A 20,199-nucleotide genomic window follows, 5' to 3' on the forward strand; every position below is an offset into this window, starting at 1 on the left:
GTCCAATGCCCCCAACTACGAGGCATCCACAGTGCAGACTCAGAAAATATATGTAAATTACAGGTAAAACAGAAAGTATTAATTACATGTAGTGCTTGAGTGGCACTAGAAAAACTGTATTAAGAACATGTATTTGCGTCAGTTATTTATTTTTACAATCCATACTCTTCTTTTGCATATTAAGTTCTAAAACCTAAAACTTAACTTTTTGCAAACCATTTTTGTGCATACAATAATTCATTCACTCAACAAAAAGGTATTGAATTTTAAGTATGTTTCAGATTCAGTGATAAGCAATATACACAGATCTAGTCTCGCTTTCCACTAGCTTAGAGTCCTCTGGAGGAGTCATACTATAGCTTATTGCTAAGGTGAATTACTGCAAACATCTTTGAATCTCTGGAAAGGCATCACCACAGCACAGGCATCACCACTTAGGGCAACACTGCTGCAGCTCTCAAAGCGGCGCACACGACAGAGGCATGACAGCAACTGCACGCCGCACGAAACACGGAAGGCATTTAAAAGTTCTGCTTGTGTTTCCCTTATGCAACATTCACAGAATTATTTCCATGGATCAAATATACAGTAAGTACTAATTAAAGCTCATACATTGGCTTTCTTCCTCAAAATAATTATTTCTGCCACTGAAAACTCCCAAATCACAGATAGGTTTTAATTTTCATTCCTTGTTTAACAACAAAACAATCAGCCCATGCTCTTTTCCCCACTCCTCAAACGAGTAACAACACGGAGCCTGGGGCAGACCAGGGCGTGAAAGCACAGGCTCGGAGGGATGTCCGTTCTGAAGCTGAGATGAAACAGCTGCAAGCAAACGGAATCAGACTGAGAACAAATGGTCTCAACTAGAACATCGCTCCTGTGAAGAAAGAACATGGAACCAAACAAGTGATCACCATGCGACCTGGGTGCAGCTTCCTCTAAGCTGCCACGGCGCACGGCCGCCTTTATGGAACTGCAGCAGCCCTACCTGAAAAAGCTGAAGCTAAAGCTGACGGCAAGGTTACACCATATTTTCTACTTCACAGACAAGAGTGTGCAACAACATCTGTTAAACAGACACCTGCTCACACACAACACAGAACAGAGCTGCATATGAAACTGCATCATCTCTTGTTAGAACCTAGACCAGAAAGAAACAGGGATCACACACGGACAGGATTCACTGACTTCCTGAGTGACTGAAACACAACATTAGCAGTAGATAATGGTCATTTCTAGCGAACTGAAAAAGCCTGGCATTCTGAATCAGGGTGGTAAAATGCATCGTGATACATTTGGCATTCCTCTTTTATTTTATTTCATTTTTCATTTAAAATAATCCACACTAAGTTCACAATATTTTCATACTTAAAGGGCTCACTATAAAAATAAAAATCTGAATTCTAAACAAAGAAGTTAAAAACCCTATTCCATCAAACACTTCTCCATTTGCAATTCATCTTGGTAATAGAGACAGAACCTGGGTAAATGCATATAGAACTTGAGGCAGGAGATTTTTCTTGCTCAATGCATAATTCATGTGCTCCGCCTGCAAAGTGTGTAAAATGAGAATTTCACACCATGGCATGAGCCATGGAGCTGCAGAGAAAAGGCAGATGAAATCATATTTTACTGTGTGAATTTTATTTCTTACCCTCCCAATATTTATACAAAACCATCATTGACAAACCAAACACACTGACAGCTCACCCACTGTTTCCATTGTGTTAGTACTTGAGAAGAGATCAGGCAGAAAGATAGACAATTTGTTTTTATATATTTTTTTAAATAGGGGATTAGGTTTTTAACAGCCGACTGACTGTGTTAGAGTTTTGTAAGAACAACAGTGACTGATCTTTAAATCTCACTTCCAAAAAAAAGCCTAGTTAACAATTCACCAGTCAACTCTCCATTTTGTTTCTATGGTTTTGACTGTGCACGACTCAGCAACATCCTCAAAATCAAACACAGAGTCACAGGGTTAAGAAACTGATTACTATTTAACGTGTATCATTTCAAGTAATAAATAAAAGATCCTGAAAATATTCATTACGCTCCAGATAATACAATTAAGAGTGTGTAACAAAAAAACTGTAAGGGTTTTCTTTATGGAATATGCATGTTTACTTAAAAAAAAAAAAGCATAGAAAAAATATGACATGACAGGCTTCAAACATGACTCCAAAGAGGAAACCATTATAAAATAGCTTGAAATTTAAAACAATAAGGCAGAATAAGCAGCAGGCAAAGTCTGCCAAACCTGCACTACGCTTTGAAATGAACCACACAATTTAAAGCTAATTTCTAGTCTCATAGGGCAAGATATTTACGCAAAATATTTTGAATGAGAATGATCAATTTAATGTCTTTCCTTCAAGTTGTGTGGTAAATTTGATTAGAAGATCTGAAACTCATACTTAAACTTACAATTTAAAATAAAAGCACACTGCTAGTAAAGCGGGATCTCTGCAACAGGCAAACATTGAAACTGCTAAAACAGCTTTTTCCCTAATAAACTAACGGACTTCACTAAGAAGGCTTGCTTAATTTCATGCACCTTGTTGTAAAAGTCTCAAATGAAATCAGTAATGCTTCTATTTTGGAAAATTTTAAATTTATACAACATTAGAAAAGAGACAGATTGAAAGAGGTAACAGCTAATGAGTAAAATCAATTGTCCTTCAATAGTCACAGAGGTTTGGTAACTGCAACCCACATAAACACATGCAAAAACATTTAAAACTTTGTTTCTGTTTCTAATATTAACAGCAAACTAACCAGAAAGTAATTATTCCGCCTGTAAGGATTCCGCGCCACAGGTCAGAACCACTTCATTGCCAAGAATCTGTCATGGAAGGGATTTTTCTCCTCCCAGATCTGCCACTAAAGCAAGCATACCATCCACTAACACTGGGACATGGGTCCCCAGACAGTGCCGGGAGCACTCGGGATCTCTAAGCTTCGCATGCCCCAACCACAACAGTAGAGTAGGAGCCATGGCTGACCTGAGCTAGAGCCGAGCAGCAGGACACCTTAAACCCTGCGTCAAGGCACAGACACAGAGCCAATGGAGTCTTCTACATCTACTACATACATCAGCGTCCGTTCTGGTGGGAACATAGACATGCTATTGATATTAAGTGCAAACATGGACATCTTTCATATTTAATACTCACTCAAGCAAGGAAAATTCAAATTATAACCATCACTTCAAATTGTAGTAGTTAATCTGCATTTTAATCTTGGTTTACCTCAATCTTCAGCTTTTGATGCACGTATACTGAAGAAAAATTATTACGATCACAGTCGAGGTGTGAAGAGTTAACTAGTATGTAAGAGTCTGCCAACACTTCACAAATTAAACGAACACTACATTAGGATTAATGAAGAAAACCACCTTGGAAACTTAGTTATCACCACATGTTCAATATGTGACTTCAACCACAAGCAGATTATAACTTAATTTTGTCAAGAAAAAGTAGGATGAAGCAATATGAACATGAAATCTCTTCCTGACACAATGTGGTTTACATTGCCAAGTTTTCTCTCCACTCTGTTGCATAACTTTCCCCCTTTACGTTGGGTAAAGTGTGTGAAAGCATGTAAATGTGGGATACACAGAATTATGAACAGGGATTGTGTTTGGCGGGTGTTGTAGCGCAGTGGGTGAAGTCACTGCATCCTCCATGGAGGCTGGTCCGGAGTCCTAGCCCAGCTCCTTGCTGCTGGTGTTGTAGCGCAGTGGGTGAAGTCACTGCATCCTCCATGGAGGCTGGTCCGGAGTCCTAGCCCAGCTCATTGCTGCTGCACCTGCAAAGCAGCAGAGGATGGCGCCTGGCCCTGCTAGCGCCTAGCCCTCAGCTGCACACTGGCCTAGTTCTGGTCATTAAGGCCATCTGGGGACCAAACAGATGGAAGGTTTCTCTTTCTCTCTGACTCTCGCTGTCCCTCTCTCTTTGTATCTCTGATTTTCAAATAGATAAATATTTTTGTTGCTTTTTTTTTTAAAGATTTATTTTATTTTCATTACAAAGTTAGATATACTGAGAGGAGGAGAGACAGAGAGGAAGTGGAGCTGCCGGGATTAGAACCAGCGGCCATATGGGATCAAGGCAAGGACCTTAGCCACTAGGCCACACCGCCAAGCCCTTTGTTGCTAGTTTTTGAAGATTTCTTTTTTATCTTTTTATTGGAAAGGAAGATATACACAGAGAAGGAGAGACAGAAAGAAAAATCTTCCAGGGCCCGGCGGCGTAGCCTAGCAGCTAAAGTCCTCACCTTGAATGCCCCGGGATCCCATATGGGCGCCGGTTCTAATCCTGGCAGCTCCACTTCCCATCCAGCTCCCTGCTTGTGACCTGGGAAAGCAGTCGAGGATGGCCCAATGCTTTGGGACCCTGCACCCGCGTGGGAGACCCGGAAGAGGTTCCTGGTTCCCGGCTCCGGATCGGCGCAGCACCGGCCGTTGCAGTCACTTGGGGAGTGAATCATCGGATGGAAGACCTTCCTTTCTGTCTCTCCTCCTCTCTGTATATCTGACTTTGTAATAAAATAAATAAATCTTTAAAAAGAAAGAAAAATCTTCCATCTGCTGACTTACTCCCCAGGTTGTCACAAAGGCGAGAGATGAGCTGATCTGAAGCCAGGAGCCTGGAGTTTTTTCTGGGTCTCCCATGTGGGTGCAGGTTCCAAGGCTTTGGGTAGTCCTCCACTGCTTTCCCAGGCCACAAGCAGGGAGCTGGATGGGAAATGGAGCAGCTGGGATATGAACCAGTGTTCATATGGGATCCCAGTGGATCCAAGAGGAGGATTTAGCCACTAGGCTACCATGTAGGACCCACAAATAAACAAATCTTTTTAAAAAGGATACTGCGTTTTAGTTATTAGTTGGAATAAAAAATTATTTCACAAAAAGCCTATACTAAAAACAAATATTCAAGAAAGAACAAATGCACAAATAAATGCTTGTCTATCAAAATGGCTACCTGAAACAAGGTCATTTGCTTGGCCATTTCTGACAAGTGCCTTCACATGGGGACATCTTCTAGTCAGTAACACAAAGCACTCGACACCTGGATGCACTGAATGCATCATGACAGTTCTGTTCCACATCAGTATGCTGGGACGTGGTGTGGCTAACGCCTCGGGGACAACTGGCCGTGGCTCTCAGCCATATGAGTAATCCCCTCTCACCAGCAGAAGCGTTCATTTCCTGCAATCATTAGCAACTAGCAGAGATGGGACTACTGTGACAGAAGACTGCTTTAGCCTCAGCGACTGTATTTTCTGAGGAAAGAGATACAGTACAAAAGAATGCGGGTTTAGGAGCAAAGAAGCCTGAGGCATGCAGGATTCACCCGGCAGCCAAGCTGCCCACATGCCACGCCAAAGCACCTGCGATGCTGGGGGACAGAGGTGACAGTTCAGGCAACAGGTCGGAGACCGGACTGCGTTTCTGGCTCCCGACCTCAGTGGAGAACCAGCCAGGGCAGGGGGCGGGAGGTCAGCAGCAGCTGGACACTCTCCCTGCCTCTCAGAGATAGACGGGAAGAGTAACATGCCGAATCTACAGGACTTGGTAATTTTCTAAATATAAAGAATGGTAAAAGAATCAAAGATTGTTCTGGGGTTACAAACATGGCAGAACAGAGAGAACGGTGGTACCAGATGGCAGCACAACAGCTTTCAAGCGATTACTAAGTGTGGGAAAAAACACAGCTCCAGACAGAAGACTCTGGCCTGGATCTGGGAAGAAAAACTTGAATGTCAGAATGGGGTAAAATGTAAAACAACATGGGGGTGCACTTGACACCGTGTTTATGACACGGCTTAGGACACTCGCATCCTGGATCTGCATCGCCAGCTCCAGTTCCAGGAGATTCCGGCTGGTGTACACTACGGAAAGCAGCAGGCACCTGTCAAACGTGGGACGCCCAGACTGCCTGGGCCACGCCTGGCTCTGGCTCATTTCTGCCCTGGTGCTGACGGCTTGTGGCAGGTCAACCAGGTCACTGCTTTTAGAATAAAATGAAAATCATTAAATATAGTTTTAAAGTAAAGTGTAAGGAATGAATAAACAACATGCACTACAGTCAATGGAGCATTATTTTAAAACCACTGAAAAGTCAAAGAAGGCAACAAAAGAGATGCAACTATCACACAGACAGTTCCAGAAGATGAACGCCTGAGAGGTCTGACTCAGGGAGACAGCACCACTTGAGGAAGTGCTAGAGACGGAAACCAAGGTACGACAAACAATAAAAAACCGCGAGGAGATGAGGATGAGACATGGGATTCGTGTTCCCCAGGCTCTCACTCACTAGGTCCGCAACTCTGAACCTGCTTTCTTTAAAGGCCTGGAAGACGTCAGCGCAAAAGATTAATCAATGCAAAAAAGGAAATTAAGATGCGGGAGAGGCACTATGTTTGCAAAACGCCAAAAGGAGGTGAAACTTAGTCCTGAGTGGGAGGACAACAGACACCTACTCCGGAATATTTCTAAAGCAAAAGGAGGGTTTGTGAAAAACGTAAGTCAGACAGAAATGTGCACACGCCCACAGGATGCAACAGTCCAAAGAAAGTGGTCAGCTCGCACGCTTCTGGCCAAGGCAGGGGCTGATAATGTGGAAAATAGGAAGTGCAGGAGACTAAGGAGTCACAAACAAGCCGATCCTTTCAGCACGGATGTGCTAGGACTCCAACGGGGCTGATCTGTCAGAGAATTCATACTGTAGCTAGAAGGGAACACGATGTTGTACACTGCAACATATATTTCACATTGATCTTTCACAAGTGATTTTTCACCATAACACGTGAACAAAAGTATGTATTAGCACTGCCACTTTAAAAACGAAGAAACTAAAGCATAAAGACATTATCTCCCAACAAGTAGAACACCATACTTATCTCACAGGACCACCATAAAAATTAACTGTTTTGAAAGCCATACATTTGAGGCACCTCCAAGGCCTCATTGTCATGCCCAATGCCTCCAAAACACATTGACCAGATGAAAGAAAATAAAGAATAAAAGTATGGATTTAGTCAGGCTGTAGATTTAAGGCACATGGACTTTCAGGTTCACATGCTGCCATGCTAAATTAAGGCAAAGCACACACCACCTGTCTTCATTACCCATCATTTAGAGCAAAAGCCACAACACTCGGAGCACGAAAGGGCCGCTCCGCGATTAGCGTGCCTGTCATTAGAAAAACTGGCATACTTACAACTTCATGCCATGCTCCAAATCCTTTAAAAAGTAACGGAAAAATAACAGTTAACAGAACCTACAAGGTGGAGACTACCCCAATTGCCAAATTAAAACCACACAAAAAACTGGTTGCTTCTTACAGCCAATAATCACTGTTCTAACACTCAGAAAACAAGTCATCTAAGAAAAATAAATGAGCACAAAGCTATCAACCATGTAAGTGAAACCTGAACTCATCAGCCTTGCAATAGTTAGATTTTTTTTAAAAAGATTTATTTATTTTTATTGGGAAGGCAGGATATACAGAGAGGAGGAGAGACAGAGGAAGATCTTCCATCTAATGGTTCACTCCCCAAGTGACGATCTGAAGCCAGGAGCCAGGAACCTCTTCCGGGTCTCCCACAAGGATACAGGGTCCCAAGGCCTTGCGCCGTCCTGGACTGCTTTCCCAGGCCACAGGCAGGGAGCTGGACGGGAAGTGGAGCTGTCGGGATTAGAACTGACGCCCATATGGGATCCCAGCATATGCAAGGCGAGGACTTAAACCACTACGCTACTGTGCCAGCCCCAATAGTTTGATTTTTTTAGGCTCTTGTCCCATGGTAAATATTTTCAATCAAGAGATTCAGCCAATAAGTGAGAATCTGACACACAAGTGAGCAGTCTGGCTACACCTGTGGCTGTCCAGTGAGCCCACAGTGAGTCCCACAGTGCTGCTCTGCTACACCTGTGGCTGTCCAGTGAGTCCACAGTGAGCCCCACAGTGCTGCTCTGCTACACCTGTGGCTGTCCAGTGAGTCCCACAGTGCTGCTCTGCTACACCTGTGGCTGTCCAGTGAGTCCCACAGTGAGTCCCACAGTTCTGCTCTGCTACACCTGTGGCTGTCCAGTGAGCCCACAGTGAGTCCCACAGTGCTGCTCTGCTACACCTGTGGCTGTCCAGTGAGTCCCACAGTTCTGCTCTGCTACACCTGTGGCTGTCCAGTGAGCCCACAGTGCTGCTCTGCTACACCTGTGGCTGTCCAGTGAGTCCACAGTGAGTCCCACAGTGCTGCTCTGCTACACCTGTGGCTGTCCAGTGAGTCCACAGTGAGCCCCACAGTTCTGCTCTGCTACACCTGTGGCTGTCCAGTGAGCCCACAGTGAGTCCCACAGTGCTGCTCTGCTACGCCAGCACTTCGCAGCGCTCCCAGAGCTGAGAACAGCTCCAACAAGGACTCTCTTCAGTGGAACCTCCAGGCCCAGGCGCCAGATTCCAACATTCCCAGGAGCACTGCTCCACTGTTGTAGGGTCCTTTTGCTGACAACTTCAAAAACACTTTAAATCATTGTAAGCTTTCCTGTAATTCAACATTAGTAGGAAATGATAGAACAACAAGCATACTCAACTTTACATAAGGCCAGATAAATAAAGTTTTATCACATGCAAAAATATTTGAAATATGGTGAGGAGAACATTACTCAACGTTTAAAATGTGCTTGTTTTACAACTTTTGTCAATGGGGTAATCTCTATCCTCAGAAATTCAGATCACATTTGAAAAAATTCAGGTTCACAGAACCAATAAATTTTAAAAATTGATTTAAGATGAAACAAAACTCCATGCAAGGGAGAGTTTAACCATATTTTCAATACATGATATAATACAACATATGGCAGCATTTGAAGTTTAGTATCAATCTGTGATACACTTATAAGATGGGGGTGAGATCAGAAACATAATTATCAGGTTGAATTTCACAATAGCAACTACATTTTAGCAACTGCGATTTTTTTTTTATTGCTAGGTAAAATTAAAAGTGGCATAAGTTATAAAAAATATAGCATAATCATTTTATTATATAGTGGTATTTACATTCATTCTTATAAAGATTTATGTATTTTTACAAGATTATTTTATTTGAAAGGCAGATTTAGAGAGAGGGAGAGAGAGAGAGAGAGAAAGAGAGAATGCCCCATCTGCTGGCTCATTCCCCAAAGCACAAAGACTGGAGCTGAGCCAATCTGAAACCAGGAGCCGGGAGTTTGTTCTGTGTTTCCCACATGGGTGCAGGGACCCACGGCTTGGGGTCATCCTCCACTAGTTTCCCTGGCCACAAGTAGGAAGCTGGACCACCAGTGATGCAGACAGGACACAAACTGGTGCCCACATGGGATGCCAGTGCCTTTAGCTGACGCTGAGCCTACTATGCCACAGGTGCCAGCACCAAGATTAGTTATTTGTAAGGCAGAACGACAGAGAATCAGAGACAGAAACTATCTTCTATCTACTGGTTCACATTCCACGTGGCGCCAACAGCTGTGCTGGGTCAGGAACTCCACCAGGTCTGCCATGGGGATGGCAGGAAGCACTCGAGCTGTCACCAGCTACTTCTCGGGCAGCTGCCAGGAGTTGGCCAGGCACTCCGGTGAGTCACAGGCATCCCAAGTAGTGCTTAACCTGCTGTGCCTCATGCGCCTCCCTCATCCACTGTTAAATACATAACCACTGCACTTTTATTAATTAAAATCCATAAATATAAGTGCAATTAAAGGAGTAAAACCATTGCCTTATACAAAGTTAGATTTTTAAAATAACAGTCTGGATTTCTCACACACATAAAGAATCTTGACTGTTACTGTTCCTATGGCTTCCTTCCATTCTTCTGTTGGCCAACAATTTTTTAGTCATAACCTGGCCAAGACCCAGAAAAGGAATACATATTAACCCTGAGTGGTCTGAATTAAGTACACCTGACGAGCTCAAGAGACGGGTTCTAACTTCTTGTAGTATCAGACTACATGGAAAAGGAATACCTAGATGAAATAAAACCACGGGCAATAGTAAATGAACAACAGTGGAGTCTGGCTGGGAACAAACGGTAAGCACTGTTTTTGTAGTTTCTTAATGTTCAAAAACACTGAACACTGGGAAAGGCTGTGGAGACATTTCCTCCCAGTGATTCCTGACATATGCCCTCTTTTTGGTCACTCACTCCCTCTTACCTTGGTCACTTTCCTGGACTCAGATCCACTGTCGGACTGGGATTCTGACTCCGAATCTGAAGAACTTCCTTCAGCTGAACTGGAGTTAGCACCGGAGGAATCTGAAGAATTAGATTTTTCATTTTCTTTCTCCTCATCTTCAGAATCACTATGTATAAGAATAAATTTTGAAATACCACTTTTAAATCCTTCATATAAACAAGTTTTAGCTGACATGAAAGTAATAACAAATGATTTTTAAGTTCCACAAATCATTAATGATATTATAATAAAGGTTGCATTACTACAAATGAATCAGCACCCATTTCCTAAAGTACATGGTGTCACGGGCACACTGAACACAAAAGCTCATAAAACAATACAAAACCGGGCCCGGCGGCATGCCCTAGTGGCTAAAGTCCTCGCCTTGAATGCCCCGGGATCCCATATGGGCGCCGGTTCTAATCCCGACAGCTCCACCTCCCATCCAGCTCCCTGCTTGTGGCCTGGGAAAGCAGTCGAGGACGGCCCAAAGCTTTGGGACCCTGCACCCGCGTGGGAGACCCGGAAGAGGTTCCTGGTTCCCGGCTTTGGATCGGCGCACACCGGCCTGTTGCGGCTCACTTGGGGAGTGAATCATCGGATGGAAGATCTTCCTCTCTGTCTCTCCTCCTCTCTGTATATCCGGCTTTCCAATAACAATAAAAATCTTAAAAAAAAAAAAAAACACAAAACCATCATCAACACCGACAGAAAATAACAAATATTAACTGTTGACTTTTCAGGTATTAAAGGCTAACAACAGGAATATTAAAGATACTTGAGATGACTCTAAAATGCTGCCTCAAAAAACTGCTTCCTCATGTATACATATATATGCTGATATATACATATGAATTATATACATATCCACTTTGGCTAAAAGGCATTGGTATTTGATAAGCTGCTTCCTTTTACACATTTCCAATTGTGACTTAAATGCACTCCAGGAACAAATGCCAAGTCAAAGGGCATTCCCCTAAGGACTTCCTTCCTAGAAATGTTGAGACGCTAGAGCAGAGATTAGTAAGCACCGCACCATCACTACACGCAGGCGCTTCCAACCACCCACCTAGCCACTGGCTCACGCACCAAGCACTTATTTCAGACAACAGGTGGGGCCCCGGCAGGCGCCTGGGTAACCATGCTCCGTGAGATGCAGGTGCTCTGTGTGTCTCCTGGAATCCACATCCTCCTGAGGACACAGTGTCAGTGCCTCGAACAGGAAGCGAGGAATTCAGGCAGGCGTGCTTAAGAGCATCTGCAGGGACACCAAACCGACCTCACCAACGTTTCCTTAGTGAAAAGGTCCTTAACAGGACTTAGCCCAGCAGATGGCCAGTGAGGCCTTTCCACAGAAAGAAGGAATAACATGTGAGCAAACAAACTTCCTTCAGATAAGAGCGGTGTTTGGGGTTCTAGGTGGTCCCACACAGGGCACACTGTAACCCTGTGACTAGTAAGGAAGCTGACCTGGGAAGGCTAACTTATCTCCCCAGGACTCTTAGGAGGAGGCTCCACACTGGAATGCGAAGCTCAAGCAGAGTCAGGAATAGTGAGGACTATGAAAGCACAATGACCTTTGTCTTTCTTCTTTTTAAAAGAAATTTAAACCTTATTAAGAGCTTTAAACAGAAGCAGAGGGATCGATGAGTCAAAGGAAGAGCTACTATTTCCTAGAGCCGATTCTTGTGGGGGCCTTGGTAACAGCACAGGCTGCTGCACAGCACAGCACAGCATAGCACAGGCTGCTGCACAGCACAGCACAGCACAGCACAGCACAGGCTGCTGCACAGCACAGCACAGCACAGGCTGCTGCACAGCACAGCACAGCACAGGCTGCTGCACCTGCACAGCACAGCACAGCACAGCACAGCACAGCACTGCACAGCACAGCACAACGTGGCGGAAGCGCCTGTTCATGACCCCCATTCCCTGGCAACAATGCAGTGAAAAGATTAACGTTCAGAGAATAGCTGTAATCCTCTATGGTGAGCATGGGTAAACAAAGTTCATTTCTGAAGAAAACATAATGAAAACTAACATTATATATGATTAAAATCTCCAAACACTGATTTCTGCAATATGAAAATTTCTGCACTGAATGAGAACTTTCCTTTCTAGAGAAACAAGACACTGCATACAGATTGTTTTGCACAGACACAGTGAAGTTCGAGCACAGGCACACGTCACAACAGACAACCACACACCAACAGCCCACTGCAGGACCCACACGTCACAACAGACACACCAACAGCCCACTGCAGGACCCACACGTCACAACAGACACACCAACAGCCCACTGCAGGACCCACACGTCACAACAGACACACCAACAGCCCACTGCAGGACCCACACGTCTCAACAGACACACCAACAGCCCACTGCAGGACCCACACGTTACAACAGACAACCACACACCAACAGCCCACTGCCAGGACCCACACGTCACAACAGACAACCACACACCAACAGCCCACTGCCAGGACCCTCTAACACTGAAGATAAGGTTTTAAAGGTAAAGAGTTATTTTATTATGAATCACTCAATTCAAACAGTGGTTACTGTTAATCTTTTGACTCACAGTTTCAGATGCTAATCTAATGAAAAGAATTTACTGGTAACTAGGTTTTTAACTTTGCAATGATGAAAAGCCTGTATTAATTTAACCTACAGATTTCATTTGTTCTGAACAGGAAAAACAATATAAATCACTTTTAAAATCATTAAATCTTGACTTAAATTAATAAAGTCATAATTAGGGCATTATGCTGTGTTTGTTATGGAAGTGGCAGGGTGAGCGGCTCTAATTACTGTCTGTAATAAAAGGAGCAGAGAGCGTCCTGTGTCCCATCAGGGCTGTCAGCAACAACGGAGCCGAGCTGCCGGCTCCTCCAGCAGGCTCCCCGAGATAGGGAGACAGGCCCACGACCCGCGTATCACCTGGAGATGGGGAGACAGGCCCACGACCCACGAATCACCTGCCGTTACTCACAAGGTGAATGACACCTGATGCCTGAGGAAGTAGGTAATGAGAGCTGAGCAGCAGCACTGAGACACCGCCCAGCCGTTCCTTCACAGTCCTTGACTCTGAAACTTGGATCATAATCTTTTTAATATGACATTATTTAGAAAAATCAATTGTCTTAGTTACATAATGGCAAAGTGTTGAAGGATTTAATTTTAGCCCTCAGCAAAATTGCTACAAAAGGTAATTAAGTTTTCACACCTACTGCTCCATCACTTAACTCAGCCTTCCAAGGTTAAACCAATTTTCAAAATGTAACCCCAAGATCTGTTCAAGTTCAAAATGGAAAGAAACGTTATGAGGAGTAGAATAAAGTGAATTATTACCACTTTAATTAGAAAAGATTTAATATCTATCTGGAAAAAATACTTTGTTTTCTTGCTCACTCTTTGAGTTAAAGGGCAGTATTAGCCAAGGGGGAGACACCACAGACTGGCTTCTGCAGGAATCCGCACCAAGGACACTCACCTGTCGGCTTTGGTTGAAAGGCCCTTCTTGGCTGTCCTGCTCCCCGCCCGTGGTTGGCCGGCACGCTCACCCTCCTGCTCGCTGGGGGAGCTCTGGCTGCTGTCCTCACTGCTGTCCTCTTCCTCCTCACTTTCACTCCCGGACTCACTCTCTGAAAAAATGGGACATTTTCTAGAGTTAAAGCCATTTAGTCAAACACAACTGCAACTGCAATCTGCCTCACAAATCCTACTCCATGTACCCTCCCACTCTGACTGATGGCCTCCCCCTACAGTGGGGGAATGAGATACTCCAAATTAGCCTCTGAAAAGATGAACCAAGGAGACCAAGCTACTTCAAAGCCGTGTGCGTCCAGCCATGGCAAACCCTTTCCTGCAAGAGCCACATGATGCACGTATACACACATAATTTTGAATTCTGCTAGTAACGGAAAATTTTACCTAGAGAAAAAGATGGATAACAGGATGACTTTCTTATGATTAGGAAAAGTCATTCTAATTATTCCCCCAAACAAACTCAAAGACATCAAGCAAAATTACTAATTAAAGACTTTTCATTTAGTTTAGTTAGCACAAGTTTCCACAGGTCTAAGAGATGATAAAGCTACAAGTGAATGTTTTATGTAACGAGTCCAGCACAGCAGCAATCACTGCACAAGGGAGGTACAGTACTCTCCTATGTATTTCTACAGAAGTGCAGTCTGACCGACAAAGAGCTGCACTGCAAAGGACAGAGTGCTCCCTATGCCAGAAGTCTCCGTGGCAGCGTCCTCAGAGCAGCACACACATCGAACAAAGAATTACTCTAGCAAGTATCATCTACCTGAGGAAGATTCACTTCTGTTTTCAGGGAAAAGTGAGCCTGCCTACATTCTGCAGTCACAGAGCTCTGGGTGAGGGCACAGGTTCTTGGGGTGGAAGTTCGCACCAAAGCCACCCCCGTGGGTCTGTTTCCTCTCAGTGACTTCCCAGAGTTGTTGTGAGGACTGAATGATTTGTACAGGGCACAGGGCTTGCCATGTGGCAAGACACTCACTGTCATCCTACTCTAAGAGCAATCTTACTTTACCTGAACCACAAAAAACCATGACAAAACGCTGAAGAAGGATCTGAATTTTGCTGTCATATCAAAGTTGTATACATGTACTCCTTAACTCAGATAACCAAATAAAATTATTCACTACTGCAAATAATGAAAAAAAATCATAGCAACCAAGTTCCTCTTTTACGTTATCATGTGGATTTCGTGCACATCCCGTACCACATGTAAAGGTACAAGTGACTGACATCCTTGGGCAAACCTGCGGATTCTCAAGACTTGCTCATTGCAAAACAAAACCGCACATCTTTTTTGCTTTTTTTTTAAAGTTATTTATTTGAAAGAGTTATACCAGGACAGACAAACTGAGAGAGACCTCTTCCATCTGCTCTTCTACTCCTAAATGGATTCAATGGCTGGGGCTGGGAGCTTGGAACCCAAGCTAGGTTTCCCATGTGGGTGCAGGGGCTCAAGCAACTAGGCGGTCAAACTTGCTATCCCAGCCACATCTGCAGGGAACTGGATCAGAAGTGGAATCAATGACCAAATGGGACGCCAGTTCTGCAGAAAGCAGTAGTCTGCTATGTCACAGGACCAGGCCCCCAACCTCATAACTGCTGGTGGGAAGCTTTCCGGCTCACTCCTGCAGCTACAGTGAAGTCCTGCCCCACGACTCCCACTACATGTAATCAGCTACCACAGGAAAAGCCGTGGCAGGCATAGGCTATTTCAGCTGGCTGTGGAAAAGCGCGACCTGTGAGCAAGCACAGTTTCAGGAATAAACAAGAGGGACACACCCTTCTCCCGGGTCTGCACCATTCCCGAAACTCCACGGTAACAAGGCTTAACTTTCTAGTGTGAGGTATTTTCTCCATTTTTTACTTATTACTCCAGAAGTTAATATATACAGATACTTTATCAGCTACTGAAAATCAAGATTGTTGAGAGGCGTGTTAGGGGAAAATTAGTTCAGAATGAGACAATTGATAATTAACTAAAAATAAGGGGACCTGGTTCTCCAGGGAATCGCGATTTTATAGAAAGTGGGATGGCAGTGAGTCCTGAGTCAGGTGTGCCACTAAGTATCCAATTTTAATGGCAATAAGTTTTTAGTCACGCAAATGTCAGTAATGAAGAGACTCAAGAAAACACTAAACCCCACTCCTTCCTTTGTTTATCAGTCCGTCCATGTAGCTAAATCCTTCCTGTCTTAGTGTTCTTTTCATTGCATATGCATGCCCTCAGCATTCGGAACCTGATACTACTTTACAGCACACGGAGAACCAGAAACTTTTTTGTTTATTTCTGCATAGATTCTATAAAAATATATGAGTAGAAAATGAAAAACACTGCACAAGGTTCAAAATAAACTTTGTTTTTGTGAAGAAGTTACTTCTTAGAGCCTCACTAAATATTTGTCAAGTATAAAGCTGTACTTTAACGTGCTGACAGCACGCTGTCTCAGCTCCACCAATCGCTATTTGTCCAAGAAGCGGATTTTGTAAACTAATTAGATACCACTTTAAAAACCAAACAGTAATAGGTGAATGGATTCTCTCGATAAGATCAACTTCATTTCGGAGCACTTACTACACATGATGCCTCAGGCCCTACCGCTGTCTGCTCTGCGCAGCAGGCAAAGTTTGGGACTTACCGCTGTCTTCGCTGCTATCCGAAGAATCCTCTTCCTCTTCAGATTCAGAATAAAATTTCTTCACAGGATTTTCTTTCTTTGTTTTTCCTGCCGGGGTCCATTCTTTTGCCTGTTTACACACACACACACAAACATACATAAATGAAGTTTCATTAAGAAATTCAGACTTCTGGCAAACTTAATCATTTAACTATCACAATGAGCAGAAGAAAGGTGAAAGCTTCAACAGAGAATTTAACTGCTAGAAAGCCCAGCATTAACACTGATTCTTCTTTTTTCTTTCTGAAGATTTCTTTCTTTACTGAAAGCAGTTACAGAGGCAGAGAGGGAAAGACACACACACACACACATACACAGTGCTTCCACCCACTGGTTCACTCCCCCAAGTGATTCCAAAGGCCAGGGTTGCACAGGCTGAAGCCAGGAGCCAGGAACTTCACTCACGTCGCCCCATGTGCGAAGGGCTCAGGCATCTGAGACCACCCTGTGCCCCCTTCCCAGATACAATGGCAAGGAGCTGGATTGGCATCATGGGAAATGGCTTAACCAGTATTCTGCAAAGCCCGTCCCTAATTCATTCTTAAATACAGGGTCACTCAGACTATCCTGCTAAACTATCTCACTTCCTAGACATTTGTAGGCAATTTTGTAATAATCACACACAAACACACAATCAAAGCTGACTACTTGATGCTAAGGTCAAAGAGCAGAAAATATCTCGTGCAAATACACTGCCCTGGGTCCCAAGAGCCTCAGCCCTGGCGGTCCTGGCTTGCTCGTCCGGCAGGCAGCTCCCCCGCCTTGGCTCCGGCAACCTTCCCCTGGCTTCCGCTGAAACTGCCTCTCTGGCTCCGGGACTTTACTTTGGCCTCCAGCTCAAAAGTCCAAGGCCTAAGTCTCAGCAAGTGCCTCTGTGTTTTTGGGAATGGTTCACAGTTCACTCAGAAAAAAAGATGAGTCCTCACAAGTCTGCCAGACCCTCAACTGCTCAAAGGTTGTCCCAATGGCTTCTCCCTTCGTGTCCTCCCAGTGACTCCCTCTCTGAGGCTCCATCTCCTGCCCACTTCCACACAACCAGCCACGTGGCCTCCAAATGCCCAGCCATGCTCCTTTCCTTCACCACTTCCTGCCTCACTTTTGAAAAACCCAAAGCAGTTATTACTCCTAATGTTTTGCTGTATGTTTTGCATACATGTTATTTGATTTGTGACACGGAGACAGAGATAAACAGAGAAACACAACACGCTTCCCATCTGTCAGCTCATGCCCTTCCAGGTCTCGCATTAATGGTGGATGAGTCTTGACTTGTGATCCAGGAACACACTTGCAGGAAGCTGGCATGAGAAGCAGAGCCAGGATCTAATTCCAGCAGAAGGCACGGCCATATCAGGAAGCCCAATGTGTGCTGCTGGTGGGTTGTTTTTTTTCCTTTTTCTTTTTACTTGCTTTTATGTTCCTGACAGAATACAAGACTTTGGAGTACTCAAACTTTTAATATTTTGTACACTCAGATAGCCTATGTCTGGTACAATAAATGAGATCTATATCTGACCTTTTTCTAAGACTTACATTACTAAATATGGAACACATTTATTTAGACTTAAGAAAAACATGTATTTAGTGTTTGCTGATATTAGTCTTTTAAAAACTCTCATACATTACATTGCTATCATAATTGTTACCTAGCTACACCAAGAAAAAATTAAGAGCCAGTGCTGTGGCACAGCAAGTTAAACCACTACCTGCAACACTGGCATCAAATATAGGCTCCAGTCTCAGCTGCCCCACTTCCAATCCAGATCCTATTAAGGCGCCTGGGAAATCAGGGCATGAGAACCCTCATGCTTGAGGTCCTGCTCTCATGGGGAGACCCAGAAAAAGCTCCTGCCAGGGCATGGATGTCCCACATAATGTAAATGCTTTATAGTCTCTCTTCTAATGTTGTCACATATTGGGTAAAGCCTGTTGACGTCCCAGTTGCTCCTGTTGCAATCCAGCTCCCTATTAATGGCCTAGGAAAGCAGCAGATGGCAGCCCCTGCCTACACTGAGCAAGAGCCAGAGCCAGATGAGGCTCCTGGCCCCTGGCACCCACGGACCAGCACTGCCATCTGGAGAGAAGCCAGGGATGGGAGAACGCAATATCTCTCCATCCCTCTCAATCTTTCAAAATAACCAAGTAAATCTTAAAGTTTTTTTTAAAAAATCAGGGAGAGATACAAGTTTTCAAAAAGTCAAAATGTTAAGACATACTTGCTTATTACAGAGGCATTTGAATTTCCACTGAGCCAAGCTCTGTCAGCCTACACGCCCTGCTGCTAAGCAAACAGTCCTAAGTAGACATACTTTAGAACCACCTAAGAACGTTTTTGAAACTACAACTAAAAACAACAAAAAAATGTAAGAAATAACGCCTGACGTTCACTTCCTGAGATTCTGGTTTAATTGATGAGATACAGTGTCTTTAAAGATCTCCACATAATGGGTAACACACAATCAGGGTGGAAAACCACCAACTAGGAGAACTGGAGGGGCTGCCTAAAGAACAGTCATGATGTGGACAATATCAGAAAAACAAAAAAAATTAACTTAAATGATTTGAATAATTAACACCACCCGTACTGCTTTCATGTATGCATGTAAAATGTCTTCATACACAAATCCCAGTAGCGCCAAGTAAACAAAGGCTCTCCGTGTTTACTAAAGTTCTTATTTCTCTTAAAGTCACACAACTAATTTTTCTGAAGTCCGGTAAAAGCTTACAGGAATTATGCTATAAGATTATTAAGTCAAGAGCTTAGCAAACTTCAGTTCCTTTGTTCACAGGAGTGTTTTTTTGCCTTTGCTTTACTTTGTCTGGCATTGCCACAGACCCTATGTTTTATTGAGTTTCTTGCCTTACAGGGATAAAGACACAAATAAAGACATTTTTTCTTTGTTATAGTCCTGAATGACCATGACAGTTACATTATTGGGACCAAAAGGAGCAACACCACAGAATGGGGAGAAGCAAGTAGCAATGATTTTAAAGTCCCTATGAAGGATAAAATATTTACGCTGAATAAAAAAGCTCTTGGTATGCAAAAGATAGCCTTTGCCTAACTGAAGAAGGAAGGATTTTTAAGTAAGAAAAATAATTCTAAAAGATCTTATTAGTGGTATAATGTTAATACATGTTATATATGTTAAATTTTATATCCTGAAAATGGTGGTATGTAATTCAAAGTAACTTCAATTGTCAATCTGACTAGGTATCCTGTTGTTTTGATTAAAATATCAGAGTATCTAACCCTGGGCCTTTTTCTTCCTAAGTTGTATATCAGTAAGGAGACTCAGTCCTGGTAACATACACTTCACGTGAAGCCAGAATAACACAGGGCACCATGCGCATGAAACACAGTGATCTCATGTGAGGGAGATGGGAAGGCGGGACCAAGAAACACAGTGTGAACAATACTGTCTGCGCTGTTACAGCAGCATTTGGAAATTAAACTGTTGACATTATTTCTGATAGTCTACTGTATCCCTCCTAGTATGATTTTTAGCCAGTATGTCTCAAAGACCAACAGGCTAAAGTTTTCCTCATGGCATCAACAGATAAGGACAGTTCTCTTCTACAACATTTGATCAGTTGTAATTATTCTCCATAATAAGCTACCAATTATTACCTCCAGGAATGTACCAACAAGAAGAAAAACAACTCTAGCTGCTGAACTGGACAAGTGAAATCAACTTAAGAGAACGGGTTATTTAAACACTGTCCCTATGAGAGAGAAAACACTTAGAATACATGAAA

General features: G+C 43.5%; 1 protein-coding gene across 1 annotated transcript in view; it reads right to left on the reverse strand.

The window, feature by feature from the left end:
* AP3B1 (adaptor related protein complex 3 subunit beta 1) overlaps positions 1 to 20,199 on the reverse strand; it is a 192,846-nt gene that overhangs the window by 71,624 nt on the left and 101,023 nt on the right. Inside the window, exons 18-20 of the mRNA XM_058656402.1 lie at positions 16,405 to 16,513; positions 13,713 to 13,863; positions 10,199 to 10,346 (exon numbers count right to left, since the gene is read on the reverse strand). Coding sequence (XP_058512385.1) covers positions 10,199 to 10,346; positions 13,713 to 13,863; positions 16,405 to 16,513 — 408 coding nt within the window. The remainder of the gene's footprint in view (positions 1 to 10,198; positions 10,347 to 13,712; positions 13,864 to 16,404; positions 16,514 to 20,199) is intronic.

The sequence above is a fragment of the Ochotona princeps genome, chromosome 28 (genome assembly GCF_030435755.1).
Source record: "Ochotona princeps isolate mOchPri1 chromosome 28, mOchPri1.hap1, whole genome shotgun sequence".
NCBI classification, from domain to species: Eukaryota; Metazoa; Chordata; class Mammalia; order Lagomorpha; family Ochotonidae; genus Ochotona; species Ochotona princeps.